The sequence below is a fragment of the Vicugna pacos genome, chromosome 10 (genome assembly GCF_048564905.1).
Source record: "Vicugna pacos chromosome 10, VicPac4, whole genome shotgun sequence".
Classification (NCBI taxonomy): domain Eukaryota; kingdom Metazoa; phylum Chordata; class Mammalia; order Artiodactyla; family Camelidae; genus Vicugna; species Vicugna pacos.
In genome coordinates, this window is record NC_132996.1 from 16,936,921 (window position 1) to 16,958,078 (window position 21,158).

Genomic DNA, 21,158 nt, shown 5'->3' on the forward strand with positions numbered 1-21,158 from the left:
TTAGCTATTAATCTTTCATCCCCAGTGTCTGAGCTACAACAGTAAGTACTCAACTGAAGTCACAGAAAAGCTAATAAATTCATAGAAAGGGCCTCAGAAATCAGATTATATAGAAGGCAATAAAAGCAGTGGTTTAATACCAAGACATTGATAAGGGGATGGGAATGAAATAAGGCTGTTATACCTTACCTATCCTGTTAAACTGAATCTTTACACACAATATACCTAAGCAGCAAGTGGTAAAGAACACAATGGGAGAAAAAAAAGCAAAACAGAGGGCACTATTATATTACTGTGTAGGTCAGTGGTTTCCCCTTAAGGGATATTTGGCAATATCTCTGGCTTCTAGAGACCAGAGATGCTGAACACCTTACAAAGCACAGAACAGCTCCTCTCACAAAAAAGAATTGTCTGACCAACCTCAACAGGGCCAGGATTGAGAAATCCTGGTGTAGGTGAAGAACGCTTCCTGGAATCTTACAGGACACATCTCACACAACCACATGTGGTAGCCCTGTGGGGTTCAGTATCATTTAAACAGTTTAACAGCAGGGCCATAGTGAGATTAGGGAGTGGATGACATGCTTTTTTTCTTCTCTGTCTTTTTTAGATTATGTAAAATCCTCCAGCTATAGATCTATTATACAACTTTACTGTAAAGTACCTTAGAGATTGCCTAGTCTGGTGACTCTTAAGTGTACAGTTGAATCAACAACCTGTAGAGATTTCTTTAAAAACTCACCTTCGCCCCAACCCTACTGAATCAGAATTTCTGAGAGAAGAGGTCAAAGCAGCAGAATTATAAAACACTTCTTCAAATGCTTCTTACTGACTGCACTGGTAAAGGATCCTTAATGAGCAGAGAGTTCCCTCATGGAGAACTAAAGCATAGGGAGGTAAAAAGAATTTACCCACACTAATGGACGGCTGCACTCAAAAATCATCTGGAGAGTTTTTAAAAATTACGAATTCCAGGTCCTTGTGCTAGATTCAGTCTCTGGGAGTGAGGCCTAGGAATCTCTTTTTACAGTGTCCTCCCAATAATTCTGATGCAGAGCCAGATTTGAGACCACCAATATTCAGTTCAGCCTCCCACTTAAAATGTAGAAATCCTTTCCTATCATCTGATTAAGTTCCAAAAGCAGAAACTTTAGAGCTAGCCTTTCTACTTCTGCTTCCAAAACAAGTAGAGTAGATTCACTTTCCCAAATTTGTCTCACTAAGTACAGCTTAAAAGTATGAAAGGTAGAGAGGAGGCAGACTGGTTAGGGACCCTGGGACATGAAGGACGCTGAGTTCTTGGTTTTCTTCTGCTTTATTTATGTATCCCAGACTGGATGCTAGAGAAAGCAGCAACTCAACAATGCTAACAAGTGAAGATCCCCACCCCACCCCCACTAAAGGCCCCAACAAAAGCCTCTCTGCAAAGGACCAGGAACAAGAGAGAAAATTGTCAGGTAAACACTTAATACCAAGAAAAAACTGTGGACCTGCCACATACGAACCAACAAAGTCTCAGTGGGGATCCCTTCTCAGGTGATAATGAAGCACTTCAAATACATAATACCCCTGACTCCTCCCCATCCCTCATGGGAATGAGATGACTCTCCTTCTCTCTAGCTGGGGTGGTATTAGAGCAGGTAGCAGAGAGTCAGGATGTTAATCACTCACTCACCACTCTCAGTGTCAGTGGAGACTACCTGGGGAGCAGTAATGAGGCCTCCAGCCCCTCCCAGCTAGGGTGGTGTCACCTGAGGCCCAGTGAAAAGCCTAAACTCCCACCCTAGATGTAATGACACCATCACCAAGTCAACCAAGTGGGGAAACTGGACGTCCCTTGCCACCTGCCAATCATAAGGCAGCACTCCCCTTCTGCTATAAATTTATCATAGAAAGCCTGCTGTAGAAGGTAAGATCCAGAGTTTCGTAAAAGTACCCAAAATATCCATTTCAATCTAAATTTACTTGTCATACCAAGAAATGTAAAACTTCAACTTTAGTGGAAAAGTTATCAACACTGAGAGAACATGTTAGAATTATCTGACAAGATTTTAAAGCAGCCATCATGAAAATGCTTTAATGAGAAATTACAAACACATTTAAAACAAAACAAAAAAAGTCTTAGCAAAGAAATAAAAGATAAGAATCAAATGGAAATTTTAGAACTGAAAAAAAAAAAACTATAACCAAAATAAAAAAACAACTGAAGGGCTCAACAGGAGAAGAGATGAAAGAATCAGTGTATTTAAAGTTATAAGAGTAGAAATTACCCACTTTGAACAAAAGAAAATAGAACTTATTAAATGACAGAGTCTTAGGGACCAAACAAAAGATCTAATATTCTTATCATTGGAGTTCCTGGGGGTGGGGGGAAGCAGGGCTAAAAAATACTTTGAATAATGGCTGAAAAGTTTCCCAATTTGGGACAAATGTCCCCTACTACAGATTAAAGAAGGTGAGTAAACCTCAAAGAGATAAACTCAAAAGAAATCCATATTAAGACACATTACAGTCAAACTTCTGAAAACTAAGGACAAAGGGGAAAAAATCCTGACTATAGTCAAGACAGAACACCTACCCTACCTATAGAGGAAAAACAATTCCTATGATGGTAGCTGTCTCAACAGAAACAATAGAGAGCTGAAAGAGGGGAAACAACATTTTTCAAATGTTTAACGAAAAGACAATCAACACAAAATCCTATATTCAGTGAATATACGCTCCAGGAATGAAGGGGAAATGAGGATATCCCCAGACTAAGAAAAACTAAAAGAATTTGTCACCAGCAGACCTACCCTGAAAGAATGGCTACAGGAAGTTATATGAACAGAAAGGAAATGACTTAAGAAGGAACCTTGGAATATTGAAAAGGAAGAATGAGCAATGGAAAAAGCAAAATGAGTAAATACAATATTCCCCCTTTCTTCTTGAGTTTTTAAATTATGTCTGCTGGCTGAAGCAAAAATTGTAATACTATTTGGTGAAGTTCTCAAAACTATAAAGTAAATATTTAAGATATTTAAAGATATGTAAAGATAATTATATTATAAAGGACAAAGTGGGAAGTAAGGTTCCTACACTTCACTTGAAGTGGTAGAATGCTGGTATACAGTAGACTGATCACATATATATCATATACATAGTACCATCTAGAGCAAACACCAAAACGGTTATACAAAGAAATATACTCAAAAGTACTACAGATAAATCAAATAGGAACTCTAAAATAGGTTCACACATCCTATAGGAAGTTAGGGGAAAAAATGCAGAGAAATGAAAAAATGAAAAAAAAGAAAAAGGTTAAATGATAGATTTAATGTAATAATTGTTAAGTTAAGCCTCAAATACAAAGCATACACTAGCCAAAAGACATTTTGGCAGAGTGAATTTAAGAAATATGCCCCAACTGTATGCTCTCTCACTTCCATCATAACAATACAAGTAGATTAAAGGTAAAAGGTTTAAAAAAGATTTACCATGCACACATTAATCAAAAGAAAGCAGGAATGGCTATACTACTATCAGATAAAGGAGATATCAAAAGTAAAAAAAATTACCAGAGATCGAGGTGGACTTTATATAATGATAAAAGAGATGAAGCCACCAAGATACAGCAATACCAAATATGTATACACCAAACAACACAGCTGCAAAACAACACAGACTGAAAAGGAGAAAGGGAAATTCATAATTATAGCTGGAGACTTCAACACTTATCCCTCAGTAATTGATAAAACAAGTAGACAGAAAATCAACAGACATAGAAGAATTCAACCATACCATCAACCAACAGGATCTAACTGACACCGACAGCCACTCTACCCAACAGCAGAATATGTATTTTTTTCAAGCTCCCACAGAACATCCCTAAAACAGGGTCATAAAACAAATCTCAAAAAGTTTAAAAGAATCAAAATCCTAAAGAACATTTTCTGCCCACAACAGAATCAAACTAGAGTCGAAACAAGAAAATTTCCCAAAACCTAGAAACTGAACAACATACTTCATATCAAAATTTGTGTGAGCTGCAGCTAAAGCACTGCTGACAGGGAAATTTATAGCACCAAAAGCTTACATTAGAAAAGTCTCAACTCAATAATCTAAATTCCCACCTTAAGAAACTAGTAAACAGAAGAGCAAAATACACTCACAGGGAACAAAAGGAAAGAAGGTAGGAGATAACAGCGGCAGCAGCAACAGCAACAATGACAGCAGCAAATCCTAGGACAAGCTCCTAACAAGATTGACAAAAGAAAAGAAGACTCGAATTACCAATTTCAGGAATGAAACAGGAGCTATCACTAGAGACCTTGCAGATATCGAAAGGATAAGGGAATACTACAAAACAACTCTATACACATAAATTTTATGAGATGAAATAAACCAACTCCTCAAGCAGCACAAACTACAACTCAACCAATATGAAGCAATTCATTTCAATAACCTTTTCACTTTTAAGGAAATAGAATTCTTAATTTTTAAACTCCCCCTCAAAAAGCTCTAGGCTCAGATGCCAGTATTACTGATACCAAAATCAAATGAAGACAATACAAATAAGAAAACTTCAGACCAATATTATATCTCATTAATACACATAAAATTCTTTAACAAAATATTAGCAAACAGAATTCAGCAACATATAAAAAGAATTATGCAGCATGACCAAGTAAACTTACTCCATTCCAGCAACACAATATTTAAAACCAATGAATACAATCCACTACATTAACAGGCTAAAAAAAAGAAAAATCAATGATCTTATCAAGTGCAGAAAAAGCACTTGACAAAATTCAACACCCATTCATGATAAAACTCTGAAAAGAATCAGGAAAGCAGATGGTCCTCAACTTGATAGAGAATATCTACAAAAAACAAACAGCTGATATATCTAATTAGAAAGACTGAATTCCTTCCCTCTGTAACATCAGAAACAAGTCTAGGATGTCTGCTCTTAACACTGCTATTCAACATAGGACCAGAAGTTTGCCAGTGTAATCAAACAAGAAAAGGAAATAAAAACCATCCAAATCAGAAAGGAAAATATAAAACTGTTCCTATTTTCAGATGAAATGATGGTCTATGTAGAAAATCCCAAGTAATTAACAACAACAAAAAAAACTTTCTGAACGATCAGCAGTTCAAATAGATAAAAGGATTCAAGATTAATATGCAAAAATCAATTTATATATACTAGCAATAGACACATAAAATGGAATCAAAAATATCATTTGTTATAATACTCAAAAAAGAGAAGTAACTAGATATAAATCTAACAAAGCAGATACAGGACTAAACTACAAAATGCTGATAATAAAAATCAAAAAAGGTCTAAATGAAGAGACATACCACATTCAAGGGCTTGAAGATTGAGCAGAGTAAAGATATTAATTCTCCACCAAATTGATACATAGGTTTAACACAATTCCAATCAAAATCCCTCTTCCCCCCCTCAAAAAAATCCCAGCAAGATTTTTTGAAAAAGAATAGAGGAGAAGAAATCACTTTACCAAATCCAAAACTTACTAAAGCACTAGAGTAACCAAGACTGTGTACATAGTACTGGTAGAGGGAACAGAATAGAAAAACCAGAAACAGCCTCAAACAAGTAAGGCCAAACAATTTTGAAAAAAGTACAAAGGCAATTCAAAGAAGGAAAGATAGGCTTTCAACAAATGGTACTAAAACAACTGGACAACTATAGGCAAAAAATGAACTTTCTACCTAAACCTCATAAAAATCAACTTAAAATGGACCATAATAAATTTAACAGAAAACGTTATAAAACTTTCTGAAGGAAATACAGCAGAAAATCTTTAAAATGTGTAGGGCTCAGTGAAGAGCATTTAAACACAATATCAAAAGCATGATCCATAAAATTTTTTTAATCAATAAATTAATTGAATTTTATCAAAATTCAAAATATCTTCTCTGCAAAAGACCCTGTTAAAAGGATGAAAAGACAAGCCGTAGATTGGAAGAAAGTATCTGCAAACTACTTATCTGCCAGGATTCATATTTAGAATATATGAAGAACTCTCAAAACTCAACAGTAAAAAACAAAACAAAACAAAAACCAATCCAATTAGAAAATGAGCAGAAGATATGAAGAGACATCATTGAAAGGATATATGGATGGTAAATAAGCACATGAAAAAGATGTTCAACATCACTAGCCATCAGGGAAATGCAAATTAAGACCACGATGAAGTATCACTACACACCTATCAGAACAGCTAAAATAAAAAATAGTGACAATACCAAATGCCGGCGAAGATTCGAAGACACTGGATCTTTCATACATTGCTGGTGGGAATGTAAAATGGCACGGCCACTCTGGAAAATAGTTTGGCAGTTTCTTAAAAACTAAACAAACTTAACCATGACCCAGCAAATGCCCTTCTAGGCATTTATCCCAGAGAAATGAAAACTTAAGTCCACACAAAAACCTGTACACGATTGTTAATTAGCTGCTTTATTTCTAGTAGCCCAAAACTGGAAAGGACCAAAATGTCCTACAATAGATGAATAAAGTTTAAATAAACGGTGGTACATCCATACCATGGAATACTACTCAGCAATAAAAAGGGAGACCTACTGATACACACAACAACCTGGATGGCATTATAATGAGTAGGAAAAAAAAAATCTTAAAACATCCCATACTATAACCGTCTTGAAATGACAAAATCACATGTGATAAAATGACATAGAACTACACACACACATTGTACAATGTCAATTTCCTGGATTTGATATTATATTATAGTTATGTAAGCTGTAAACCACTGGGGGCAACTGGTTGAAGGACAATATGGGACCTCTCTGAACTATCTTTGAAACTTCCTGTGAATCTAATTTCAAGATCTAAAGTTAAAAATATAAAGGTAAAACTATACCATCATGGCCAAGAAAAAAGTAAATCAGGCTCTGTCCAAGAAAATGTGAAATGTCCTGAAATCCACATCAAGAAAAGAAACTGGATAGCAATTTCTCCAAATTTGACAGTCCTAAATGTTCAGATGACATCACCACCAACTTCTCTCAATTATCAGTAAAAAATATATATAAATACATACATCAACATACTAGAGCAGGGGTTGGCAAACTATAGCCCATGAGCCAACTCCAACTGTTTTTGTACATATAAGTTTACTGAAATGGACACAAACAAAAAAACCCACCACACTACTGGCTCTAGAAACTGTTTTTTACAGTAACACTGGATATCATTTTGCAAGTTAACATTTTTCATCCTACTGGAGCACAAATTATAACTCATCAGGATGTTTTATGCCTGAAACAAGTTTCTAAATCTTTCAAAGTATCATGACACTTAAAAAAAAGCTATTTCCCATCTGCTATCCAATTTACCAAACTGCATAAAAAACTGCTCCCTGCAAAGTTCCAACTCAAACAATGGAAATACAGCTTAACTGCAGTTACCGTACCTTGGAAAGTATCAAATCACCTAACCATCGCACACAATCGACATAATTTCTATGTATGTCTCTGGTAGAAAAGTCAGGAAAGTGAATTTTCTGAGAAATAAATGGCCTGAAATGGAAATATCAAAAGTTAAGAGAAAAACGTATAGAAGTACACTAATTTTCCTTTTTGGATTTATAAAACTTTGAAAATAAAATATATGACTATTAATTCTTCTGTGTTCCTACAAAACTAATTACCTTATCTATTTATTGAAAGCTAGTGTCATTCCACTTTTGTTTCCACATTTTATTCCATTATTAGCTCTCAATTCAATTTTGCTTTTATCCTATGAAATTTCATCTATTAAAATTGCAGCTTCCTACTATATATATTTGCAAAATTAATCACTTCAATTCTGGCAGTCCTAACCAATAACCAGACATCTGATTACACAGCTGAAAATTTCTCATAGAAAATACTAAGCTACTTAATCCTTTAAAATTAAGCATTAATGGTCTGTGAAAGTAAACACAGCTAGATTATTTCAAAAGATAAAGTCATCTTTTAGGACCAAAGATATGTCATTTCAAAATCAGATAAACATAAGGTTAGGTGAGAATTCTGCCTAGAGCAGCAATTTCTGACATTTATTAGTTTGAACTTCTCCTGTATTTAGAAAAGTAAAATATGGTGCAATTTTTTGCTTAAAGATGTTTGTGAGAAAGCCATAAACTAGAGGAGTTGCTACCAATTCTGAAGTTAATTAAATATATAACTAGCATTCCTGGTCTAGCAAATGATTCAGTTTTTATACTGAAGTAACTGTAGAAGCCATGAATTAATGTATCTTGGGCAACTTACATGTCCTCTCTTTACTTTTTCCTCATATGTAAAAAAGAATATCATTTCAAATACTCTTTCCAATTCAAATTCTGGGATATTTTCTTTATTAAAACATTAAAATGTTATTAATGATCTAAATTCTTAACTCTGCTATAATTTTATTAATTGCTTTTTAGCCAAATACATATTATAATCTATGGTTAAACCTCTCTCAAGAAGACCAGCATAATTCACTGTTATTTTCTATAAGCTGAGAAATACATAATTTCTATTTATTCAGAGCTCTAGAAAATATAAAAACATAAACTTAATATTGTACTAACTCTGGTGTTTTAAAATAGAATTTGGAAGTTGTGCTTTATTCTTAGAGGCCTGAGATCTGAGGAATGTTAGTGTATTAAAATATTTACCAATGGTTACAAATTCAGCTAGCAATCTACTAATAATCAGACTTGATAACTAGAAAATTAACTCAGCTAAAATGGACAGTGCAAACAAAGTTAACATCACAGACATATGATAGTCATAGTGAAAGTATTAATAACAGCTTGGTAAGATTCTGAAAAAGAGAGTAAAAAAATTTAAGAATTGAGGTATTTCAAAAATATATTAAGGGGGAGGGTTTAGCTCAATGATAAAGTGCATGCTTAGCATGCATGAGGTCCTGGGTTCAATCCCCAGTACGTTCATCAAAAATAAATAAACCTAATTACCTCCTCCAATAAAATAAAAATAAAAATAAAATAAAAGATATCCTTAAAAATATATTAAGAAAACTGCAAAGTTCCCTTGGATCAAAGCTCCCCCTTCTGAATTTTCTTCATTTAATGAAGTGAGTTATCATTTAAAGGAAAGCCTTGTGTTATTATGAAATAAAGCTAAGAACCCCATTCAAAAAATTATGATTTACTGTCTTGAATTAGAATTTACAGTGTTGACAAACAGTACTAATAACATGAGCATATGCATACATACCTAAGTAAAAATAAGTAAAATGTGCTACTAAATTAAGATAAAAATACAATTTAAAGGGATTTTGAAAAATGAGCCACAAACAGATAAAAATAAAGGGCTTCCATTTAAAATCAGTGAATTTTACGGCATATAAATTATACCTTAAAGTTATTAAAAGGGGGATTCTACACCTTGCTATATATACTGGACATACAGTATTGAAAATCAGCTATGCTCGAATTAAAAAAAAATAGGAAGGGATTCTATATTCAATGTTAAAGACTTATATAGCGATTCTGGAAAAAGTAAAATGCTATTCCAACAGCATGAGACAGCAAATTGTTTTAAATACTACAACTGTTACCTGTTAGTTTTATTTGGGTTATAATCATAAGATTCCTTAATTGCATTTATCATTCTCTTTGAATTGATCCTCCAAAGTTTAAGAGAGTGATCCATACCACAGGACATTATTTTTTCACCCAAAAGATCATAATCCTGTATGTAAAACAGAAAATCTTAAATTAAATATATAAATTATTTCCCCAAAATTCAATTTTAAAATGAATAAAGGAAAAAAGTCTCAAAAAGGAAAAAACATATTTAAAGTTTTTCATTTGCTGTTTATTAATTTTGAAGTAGCAGCTAACAGATCATCTATTGTAAAAGCCTTATTTAATTTCAGAGATAAGACACTGAGGCACAGAGATGGTATTTAATTTAGCACATGGTACATGTGTTAATGAATATCTCACACATCAATCATTCTAGTAATGAACTCCTATTATTATAGAGAAGCAATTCAGATGATCTCCTGCTCTCATTTTAAGAAATTACAGCAGACGGGGGAGGATATAGCTCAGTGGTAGAGTGCATGCCTAGCATGCATGAGATCCTGGGTTCAATCCCCAGTACTTCCACTAAAGATAATATGTAAATAAACCTAATTACCTACCTTACCCAGCCCCCAAAAAAGAAGTAAGAGTAGAGAGTTCTATTTAAGGAGGGTATTTTCCTCACTAATCTAGATATTGTCAATCCAACCTTTGAATTAATCATGAATTAATCACACTGTTTTACTAGAGTCTAAAAGGTTTAGGTTTGGTATTTATTGAATTCTCAAGGCTGGCTGCTGCTACTTTTCCTAATAACCCCACAGTCAACAGCAACAAGACATCCTTAGAGCCAGGAGCTCTCAGAGTTTTTAATAAAGAGTAGTCTTAACTTTTTCACACATAAAGCCAGGTAGAGAATGCTACTGCAACTTCTCAAAAATCCAAGATGCAAGTTCTAGAAAATCTTTTAAAGTAGAAAATGATTCTCACAAAAACATACAAACCCTAACTATAGGAATATTTAGTACCTCCAATTAAAATGTCACATGCTTCTTATGGTGCCCCTTTAAACAGTTCAAAAAACAAAAGAGGAATTGAAGAGCTGTAAAACTACTAAATAAGTAAGCTATACATGGAACATAAGTAAACCTAAAAAATAATGTAAAAATCTGAAACCTGACTAAAAACACTTACATCGTATCATTACTATAGATCAACAGATTGTAATATTTAAGTATAAAGATAACACCATGACATCAAAGGGAAGAGTTATCTAAAACTCAGTGTGAGCACAATAAAACACTTCCTAAAAATAACTTGTATTTCAACTTCAAAGAAAAGATGAGAAACTTCCTAAACTGCCAAGTAGGTTAATATTTTCCTTTAATAACAGAGGAACAGCAAAACAAAAGTTAACTTGGTAGGATTAAAAAAGTAAAAAAACAAGTTCATAGTATTCTTTCATGAGAATCCAGGCATGGTATAAAAATGTGCAAGAGTACACATAAAACACAAAGAGCCCACCCGCTTTATTTCTTCATCTGTAAGATAAAAACCTTGTCTGTCACAAGTATATGAAGTAACTGTCTGCCAGGCTAGATGAAACCAACCTAGGTTTTTTTAGAAAGAAAGAGTTCTATGGGGATTGTTCACAGCTTTGTACATCTGAAGGTCACTGCCCTGTAGCTTTCAACTTACAGCACTTAGAACTTCATCTCTGTGCCCTTCTACACCTCCAAATATTGCCACCAGAGTGTCCGTTTGGATATTCCATAATCGTAAAGCATGATCTAGTACAGACATAAAAAAATTAAGATGAACTTTTATCATTCATTTACTGTGGTCTTTCAAAATCTCTTTAAAGAAGGAAAAAAAACTACCAAAGCTTGAACCTAACTTATTCAACAGTAAAGACAAAGAAGGAATCCATATAATATAGCAACTTAAAATACTTATATCGCCTGTAGATTGAACTAGGTATGAGTTCAAACTTTCAAGATAAGAAATATTTATGTGGTCCTAAAAATGTTTAACTTATTTTTACCTCCAATAATTTTCTTTAAATAATATCCTAATTTGATTATTACATTATGCCATAGAACAAGATACTAGCTTTTCCCTCCAACACATCCATATTTAAAACTGAAAAGGATGGAGTAGATGTATAAAATTTCTATAGTAAATCAAAAAATAGGATTGATAAATACATCATGACATAATTTTAGAGTATTATGGACCTTTTAAAAATTCTGTAACTGTAATTTGAGCAATCTCCTTTCCCACTAAACATCAGCAATGTAGAATAGACAATATTCCTAAGAAATACCACGCAGAGCTTGAAATACAACAGTGTCCATACTGTACATGAATATTAACATAGTACACAGGTAACACTAAGAGGCAATAACACATTGTGTTAGTGGAAATTAACACTGCTATAAAGATGTAGTTTCCAATTTGTGTCCAAGTTTTTGTGTGGCCATTTATTTTTACTTCTCTTGAAGATATACATACCTAGGAGTGGTATTCCTATGTTTAACTTTGTAAAAAACTGCCAGACTGTTTTTCAATGTGCTTACATTTTACATTCCAACCAGCAATGGATGAGGGGATTCCAATTTCTCCACATCCTATTCAACGTATTTTTACTGTCTGTCTTTTTGACTACAGCCATCCTAGTAGGTGTGAAGTGTTATCTCACTATGTTTTTGATTTGCATTTCCTTAATGATTAATAATACTGAGTGCTTTTCCATGTGCTTATTGGATATTTATGCATATTCTCTGGAAAGATGTCTATTCAAAAACTTTCCCCATTTTTAATTTGGCTGTCTTTTTATCACTGAACTGTATGACCTTATTGATACAAGTTCCTTATTAGATACAATTTGCAAATTTTTTTTTCCTATTCTATAGGATGTCTTTTCCTTTCTTGACAGTATTATTTGCAGAAAAATTTAATTTGAAAGACTGGTTATTTTTTAAATGCTCTTACTGACACAATGGGGGAAGAGCAGGGCTAAAAAGTTGTGATATTAAGAATAAGTGAGGCATTATGGTCTATGTCACTTGTAAAGGAATACCTGAGGCTCAGCTACTGTTATTAAAAGAAAAGAAAAAGTTATCAGCTCTCTTCTTTGGTATCTATTTCCAAACAAGCCTTGGTGGTTAAAGAAAAGTCACACTGAAACATTTTTCATGTAAGTTTTAATTTGAAGACATCTTTTAATATGAGCAGATTGCAGGGGTAGGTTATAGGTGTGACAAGCTGTTAAGAATAAATTTGACTAGAATAACGTAGAAATGAAAAAGAGAAAGGGCATTCAAGACAGAATGTAGAAATAAGAACAACCCAAATCATTTCAGAGAGCTCAGAAATGATTAAGAATGATTAAGAGGCCTGTCTGAACCCATAATAAACTTATAATGCTGATATAGGCATACAGAGCAAGGCAATGCTTTCTCTTTACAAGGGAAACATTTCAAAGAGCTTACACTGGGTAACTTAGCATTTTAAGAAATTCTAAAGGGGAACCTTTTATAAAACAGAAGCTTTATATTTATATACTTATATATATATGCAGTATAGATTTTCAGATGTGTTATTTATTATTATGTGATGGGGAAGAGTGATCAGATGATTTGCAAAATCACCTTCAAACTATTAAAAATGTCATAATTTTGCCACCAATTAATGAAGTTTAATATAATAATTCAATTGAGGATAAAGTTCCAGAATTCTCATAAAGCAATATGGTAAATAAGAAGGGTAACACATACCTAATCCTCAGTACCAATTATTTTATTTACATCCTAGGTTACCAGTGTATTTCATGGTCCCATTCCCCAGTTCTTGGTTTAGGAATGCTAATGCAGCTTAAGCTTTTTCTAAAACTTACTTCTTTCCCTTAATAGATGTCCCTTTAAAAAAACTCACTCCCAAACAAAAAGAACTAAAGAAACATTTGCTTCTCTTACCTTTACTTACTGACAGTAGAAGATTTGGATCTCTTGGGTGGAATTTCAGCTCATTGATAGCATTTCCATGGCCAACATAGTGCTATAATAAATTTAAAACATTTCAAATTTCATATCAAAACCAATTAAGTTGTTTTTATTAATCTTAAGAGAATGGAAAAAGTTTCATTTAAAGCGGTGGTTTTCAACCTTGGCTGCATATATTAAAATCACCAAACTTGAAGGAAAAATAATACATGCTCAAATCCCATCTGCAGATATTCTGAGCCACAGCAAGGATTTAAAAGATCCTCAGGTGATTCTAACGTACCCCCAGGGTTAAGGTGATTTGTAAAATTTCTTTTAGTATCAACTTCCAAGGCTTCATCTTTCAGTTCTTTACAGAGTGCCCTTGACTCTATACCCCTATTTAGGGAGTCTTGAAAAATGAGTTCACTCTTTTGTTACTGTTCACTTAGAGCCTCTCAAAATAATGCAATGCAAAAGGACAGAAATGATTTTAAAAGAAAATAGTGCAAATGATAAAATTTTCTCACTTATTCCTTAATTTGCATTACCCAAATATGACAGAGGTCTCAAAAGACTTGTCTAAAGGAAGCAACAGGCAAAGTACAAATCAAATTAGAAACTGAACAGACATTGACTCCATTTTAAATTCAACATGACGAGTTTGCACAGCTGTGCATTAAAAAAAAAACAGATCTACAATTTAACAAGAAAACCCACCTTTATGCACTGCATTGTTATGGGATTAATTATCCTAATTATGCCTCTAGATCCAGCTACAGCCAGCAGAGGATGGCTTGTATTGCTATCATATGTCCATGCACAAGTGTAAAAGTTTTCATCAGCCTAAGAAATGCCAGTTAAGAAATATAACTTGTTTTTGAAAAGTAAATACATCAATAGTTACAATACGATACACGGAAACCTCCAAAGAACTGCTGAAGTTTTTGACAAAGAAGTTCTCATTTTTCTTTATACTACCAGATTTAAACAATGGAGATTTTACATCTAAAATCTATACCAAATGGTCAAACAGAGTCCTTCCACTGAATTTTGAACACTATTTTGCTGTTTGCATAACTACTTAACTCTGTCTCTTGAAAGCAGCCAAAGACAGTATGTAAATGAATGGGCATGGTTGTGTCCCAATAAAAATTTATTTACAAAAATAGGTGGCCAGCTCCACAGGCTGTAATTTGCTGACCCTGGCTCTATTTCAGTACTTCTACGTGCCTCAAGATAAAGATGAATAACTGTTCAGTTTTCTACCTTTTCCTATGTGAGACGGTCACAATATGGCTACAGGTCACTTGTTTCCGTATCACCTACTGAAGGACTGAATGTCCTTGCTTTTTATTTACTAGGGTTTTCAAATAGATCTAGAAATCTTATCACCAAGCTCTGACTGCTATACCCTTTGGCTTTTTTAAGCCTTCTTTTTCTTTATAAACCCATGTTTTCCAATATTTTATTTCCTAAACAAATTGCACGTTTACTTTTTTCCCTGTAGGCTTTGTTGACCAAATACTGGGTATGACTGCCAGTAACAGCTTCTGATCAACCCAAGTTCATCAATATAACTGGCCTGAAATGATAAAATCCTAAGCAAGGTCAAAGAAACAGGAAGTTTTAGCTACTCTCTGCTTTCATTTTCTATCACTGGATTTCCAATGCTCATCTCCAGCCACCTGCACCCTCCTCCCTCATATTCACCCTAAAATGGATTTCTACAGATCAGGAAAACTAGATACCAGGGATCTCCTGGGTGACAGTGAAGGAACAGCACTGGTTAAAGTTAGGAAAGGACAATTGTAACTTCAGGGAACTAATTAATTTACAAAAGTTTCAGTGTCCTTATTGAAAGTCAATTTCTTTAGCCAACGTTATTGAAAACCCAGGAAAGGATACATCAGCATCCACATAAGACTGCAACAACCGGATTTCTCCTTGTGAATGACATTCATATAAGGTGACCTAATGAGAACAAAAATACAGTAAATTTTATCTCAAATACAGAATCCCACTCTTCAGCTTTTGAACATTATTTTAGTCACAAATGTATCTCAAGACTTTTTCTTTAAAATAACTCCTTTAAACTTAAGGAAGCCATTATAAAGCCTAGTGCTTTACATAATTTCCAGAGTATATTAAATACTGTAGTAATAATAATGGTTTCTGTTTCCAATGTTTTTAACTTATATCTCACCCATGTAATTTCATTAACTCTTCAACGTAAATAAAGTTGAATACTTCACAGTAAAGTATAACTACTTCCTAAAATTTTGGTTTATACTCTTTTAAGTTCTTAAAGTCTTTGGGTAGTTTTAGAGTATTTACGTATTAATTACATATAAGAAAATCTAAAACTTGCCTAAATTTTCTCATGGATATTCCTTATCAAATATTAACTTTCTAATGTACAGTGGCCCTTTTCATTAGTCATAAATTCCAAAATTAATAATACATACACTTTATTCAGTTATGTACAGTTGTCCCTCAATATCCCCGCAGGGAATTGCAGAGCCCCCCCAGATACCAAAATCTGAGGATACATAAGTCCTTTAGATAAAAATGGCACAGTATTTGCATATCACCTACACACATCCTCTCATATATTTTAAGCCATCTCTAGACTATTATGATAGCTAATACAACGTAAATGCTGTATAAATAGTTGCCAGTGTGAAACAAATTCAAGTTTTGCTTTTTGAAACTTTCTGGAATTTTCTTTTCCAAATATCTTTGATCCACAGTTGGCTGAATTGATGGATGTGGAACCCACGGATACAGAGGGCTGACACTTGAATACTAAATTTTTGTAAATTTTTTTCCATTTTTTCTTACAGCTTGGTCATGTTACTCTTCTTAACATTAACAACAGATTACTGCTAAGAGTCTATGAGAACTCTATAAAGATCCTTTAAATCATCTATTATCACCTATTAAATTAATAAGATAAAATCTCTACATTAATATTCTTTAAAAAAAAAAAGCCTTATATAGACGCTAACTAGGTTATGTCCTAAGAGATTGTTTTGTTTCTTTTTCAAAAAAAGAAGTCCAAACAGACCTTTTTATAATTCAGTAAACTTAATTCAATGTCACTTTAAATGAGAACAGGGATTCTTTTGTTAGGAAGCCTAGAACATTACAATAAGCATATTGGAGCACAAATTATAATAATTCTTTTTTTTTAAACTATTTTTACATTTATTTTTCTAATTCTTAGCCCAATCCATATTACTAAGTACTCTCACATTTCCAAAAACATTCTAATTCCAATTCCATGTCATCTTGTTCAGGATCACAAAACAAATGGGAGATTTCCTAATCTCTTTTACAAAATAGAAAACTCTTGTTCTTGAACCGGATAAGTACAAACACTCTGATCATTGTCATTCAGAGCTAGACACTGAAGCTTATTATGTATTCTATTAAAAGGAAGGACATTATACTAATTCTAATTCTATTAATATCATGACAAAGGTAGAGAAGTATAATCTTAGGTTTATAGTGATGTCTTAAAAATGGATTCAAATTAATGAATTATTTTTCCAATTTTTTGAAAAAAATCTTTAATCTTTTCTTCAAACTACATCAATTTCCTTCTGAATTGTTTTCACGCTATTTATCACAACCTACATTTGACTGAAAACACAAAAAAGCTGTTATCCCAGGTATTCAACTTCAGTAGCAAGTTTCAAATTTTCAGAATTTCAATAACCTAATAAAAGCATTAGAGCCTTAAATGTAATTAAAACTTCCTTAAAGACTTCAAGGAAATTACTTAAAGCCAAATTTTACTTTTTAGAAACAACAGGAAGGATCTAACCCAGAATAGATGCATATGTTTATGATTCTCAAATGTTAATGATTTTTTCAGAAGAAAAAATTTAAAAAGCTTGGAAATATGCTGACATTTGAAAGATACAGAGCTAAACAATTCCTTTGTTATCGAGTTAAGTTTCGACTGGAAACAGAAAATATCAACACTAAGAAACAAAAATATAGGAAAAGTGTGCATTAGAAATCATGTTCTTTTAAGAGGCTTAGCACAATTATTAAAGAAGTATAAAACTTTATTTTACTCAATTAAAATAACAACTTATGGAACACTTATCAGATTCACCTCCCTCCCTTCTCCTCTTCGGCTAAAGGAAGAGAAAGTGACTTTGTTTACTGTCAACTATATCCAATTAGTCAATTTTCTCCATCTTTCTTTTTCCAAATACACCAATCTATTTCTCTGTTATTTCTCATAACTCTTAGCACAGTATCAATGGATTACCAGAATGTAAATTAATAAATGACTTAGAACATTTTTTTCTGAGGTGATTTCAATTTAATAGAAAACTCCTGAGACTGCCGGGAAAGCACTAGGGACTCTTCCTTTTTCTCATTTATTCAGATGTGAATGGAAGTGAAAAAAGCCTTTGTAATCCACTTTTTCAGCCCCAGGTTTAACTAAAAAGTTAAATAATTGTTTACATCAAAATGTCCCCAGCCTGGTTTTTTCCATGCACTTCTCTCAGTTCAAGATACTCTTGGCTTCCTTAAATAAAAACAATTAAAAACAAATTATTTATTGCAAATAATTAAAATACTTTCAATAACTATTATATAAATTCCCTGGATTTATGCTTTACATTTGTAGAGAGCAACTAATTATGCTTATTATTTTTCAAAAGTCACAGACTTCTTACCCAAATTTGACAAACTATTAAAATCACTTCCAAAAAGCAAAGTCAATTCTTCCAGCCACTCAAAACAAAATATTTATTAAAAAAAAGTATAAACAAAAACCTGTTTCATGAACGACTGGGAATATATATGAAATAAAGATGTATTTTCAGTCATGAATACCAGTTTTAATTTTTGACAATTTCTAGAATGCATCACTTTTACATAAAGGAACAATACTGTCAAACCAGCTATACAAAGTTCACTCCAAAATCAACACTTCAGTGTTATACGAACACCACAGTCTGATAAGCTAAATGCCAAGCAGACTCCTTAACACTCACTCTGTTGCTTCCTACTGTTGCAAACACTAATGGATCTCCTTCTTTACTGTGCCAGTTAAACTGAACTCCAAACAATGGTTGGTTATGATCTTCCTATAAAATAATGAAAAAGTAAGAAAAATTAATGTATTTTAGGAACGAAAAATGGCAGTAAACTGACCATTCCCCCTTATAACTTTTTCCAAAATGCAAGCTGCTATTTCATATATCATAGATAAACTGACTTTTGACACTTAAAAGGTATGTTAGTCCAGTTTTCACATTTTAAAATACTGGTGCATGATAAAGTTTTATAACATTAAAGACTTAAATCAGCCATTAGGTAGCAAATACTCATCATTTGATAGTTGCCTTCTATTTTCTTAAACACAACTGTATTCTAATGAATCAAAATAAAGTGGATTAATTGTGGCAGACATATTTAATCTCTTAGGACATAAGGACATAATTTATTTTTCTGAAATAACAAACAACCTAATAGTTAATATATCTTCTCCAGTACTCGTTAAACTTTATTAGGTTTGATTCTTCCCTTGTAAAGTAAAGCATTCATTATCAGACTCCATTCAAATCACTGCTTTATATTAGTCCTATAGAAACCATTTCAAATAACCTTGAATTTGGGTACAAAAGAAAAACATCTTAATTTCTACGATAGACAATAATACTTGAACAGAGAGGACCAGAGGAGGCAGTGGATTGTAACTTCCCAGTTACCAGGATGCTGTAAGGAGGTATTTAAAAAAAAATATGCAGTTTTATTCACAAAGTTATTTTTCAGCCTTCGGATTGAACCCAGCAGGTAAGCACTCTACCACTGAGATATATATACCCTTCCCCTGAAGTTTGCTACACAGACAGGAAAATAATTTCCATGTAGCCATAGCTCCTTATGCTTTCCGAAGACTTTACCTAAAAAGTGTGTTTAGCTATTTTAAGATGTTTATTTTTTCTCAGCATAGGAAAACTAATCCCAAATTTAAAAAACAGGAAATGAACAGATGTAAAAACAAACATTTTAAATAGCTATAAGTAATTCTTTTTATAAATAAAAAGACTACTGAGGAAGACAGTAATCTAAGTAGCTCCAACCTTTTGTTTTCCCCAAATACTGAATATTGAAGAAATTTTTAAATTTATACCTTTCTCTTTTTAAAAAAGTACAAATAAAAGTTAAACTTTTAAAGACTGCACAAAGTAAGACATCTGTTTCAATTTAAGTTAACTCAAAGTTAATGAGTCACATTCAGTTCTTTTTAGTAACGGGTACCAGGAAGTGGCTTATGCTTTCAAGTTTTACCAAAATATAAAGAGTAACATTTCCAAAAATCTTTTATTTGAATAAAAACAATAAAGAAAAACCAGACTGTAATACTAGGCATTACCTATTTTAATTTAAAACAACAACAACAACAAAGAAGCTAAACAAATGTAGAATGGATTATAATGGTATATTGCCCTACAAGTTTACTACAAAATCAACACTTCAATGTTATATGAACACCACAGTCTGATAAGCTAAATGCCAAGCAGACTCCTGAAGTCTGCCCTACAAAAAAACACAGTCAACGTATTATAATTTTAAAATATTTATAACTTGACAGAGTATCTTGAGCATAAAATATTTACCACTGAGAAATAATTCTGGAGCCCAGCATTCAGTCCACAGACTGTGTCTTTCTGCACATACCTTGAGACTATTTACACATTTGAAAGAATATTTGCATTTCTTTGACTTCCATTTTCCCTTCCCCCAACTCTTCCTTCCAGGCGCATTTGGCGTATTTGTAGGTGTATCAGGGCGTTCAGTGTTTGTACCACTTTCTATACTGACAGCATCATCCTGTAAGCAGCAAATCAGAAAAAAATTATATGAAACAGCAATACTGTACTTAGCAGCAAATGACTTCATACTGCGTACCTGCTGACTGACCTGAAAGTAATTAGTGAATCCTGCAAGAGAGGAAAAAATTTATTCCTATCTCCAAATAAGAATAAAAAACAAACCAGCTACACATTAGGATTTGTGGATATTTGATATTTCAGCAAAAATATAAACAAAAAAACCTAATCATAATGATGATAATGGTCAGAATAATTCTGCACTTAAATAACAAGGCACTGGTCTGTGCTAGCCATTTTACAACACTGCCCCATTCATCTTTATTTTTTAAGTAAACTCTTTTATTTTTCTTACTCTTTTTTTTTTAATGGCAGTACCAGGGATAGAACCCAGGTCCTCTGAGCTATTACCACCCCATCTCACTTGACCTTTACTGCTCCTCATAGAAAGTTAGATAAGAAAGTGTTGCTTAGAGACCCTACGTGGTATCTTGCTGGTTAGGGTTGTTGGAACTCAAAACCAAAGCTGTGACTCCTAAATCTGACTGACCTACAAGTCTTCATAATTTACTTCACTGCTGTTCAGCCTGGGGCTTGGGAGTGGATAGCCTTTGAGGCTAGAATGTTAGTGCTTCCCACTTTAGATGTTTCTGAAAATCCTGTTATCATTCAAATTCTGCTTATTTATAATACTTAACCCATTTAGGATTTTTTTTAAGTCCTACATAGTCTGTGCTATTCACAAGTGA

General features: G+C 33.1%; 1 protein-coding gene and 1 long non-coding RNA gene across 9 annotated transcripts in view; one reads left to right on the forward strand and one right to left on the reverse strand.

Moving 5' to 3' along the window:
- LOC116282097 (uncharacterized) overlaps positions 1–21,158 on the forward strand; it is a 152,112-nt gene that overhangs the window by 16,650 nt on the left and 114,304 nt on the right. The gene's annotated exons all lie outside the window — the stretch shown is intronic.
- The window catches only part of EED (embryonic ectoderm development), a 28,244-nt gene that overhangs the window by 2,165 nt on the left and 4,921 nt on the right, over positions 1–21,158 (reverse strand). Inside the window, exons 2-10 of one of the 3 annotated variants that reach the window (XM_015244486.2) lie at positions 20,258–20,410; positions 18,568–18,660; positions 15,452–15,517; positions 14,264–14,389; positions 13,538–13,619; positions 11,259–11,350; positions 9,590–9,723; positions 7,449–7,554; positions 6,259–6,333 (exon numbers count right to left, since the gene is read on the reverse strand). In XM_015244486.2, coding sequence (XP_015099972.2) covers positions 6,259–6,333; positions 7,449–7,554; positions 9,590–9,723; positions 11,259–11,350; positions 13,538–13,619; positions 14,264–14,389; positions 15,452–15,517; positions 18,568–18,660; positions 20,258–20,410 — 927 coding nt within the window. The remainder of the gene's footprint in view (positions 1–6,258; positions 6,334–7,448; positions 7,555–9,589; positions 9,724–11,258; positions 11,351–13,537; positions 13,620–14,263; positions 14,390–15,451; positions 15,518–18,567; positions 18,661–20,257; positions 20,411–21,158) is intronic. The other 2 variants (XM_006197456.2, XM_072969047.1) reach the window with 2 other exon arrangements.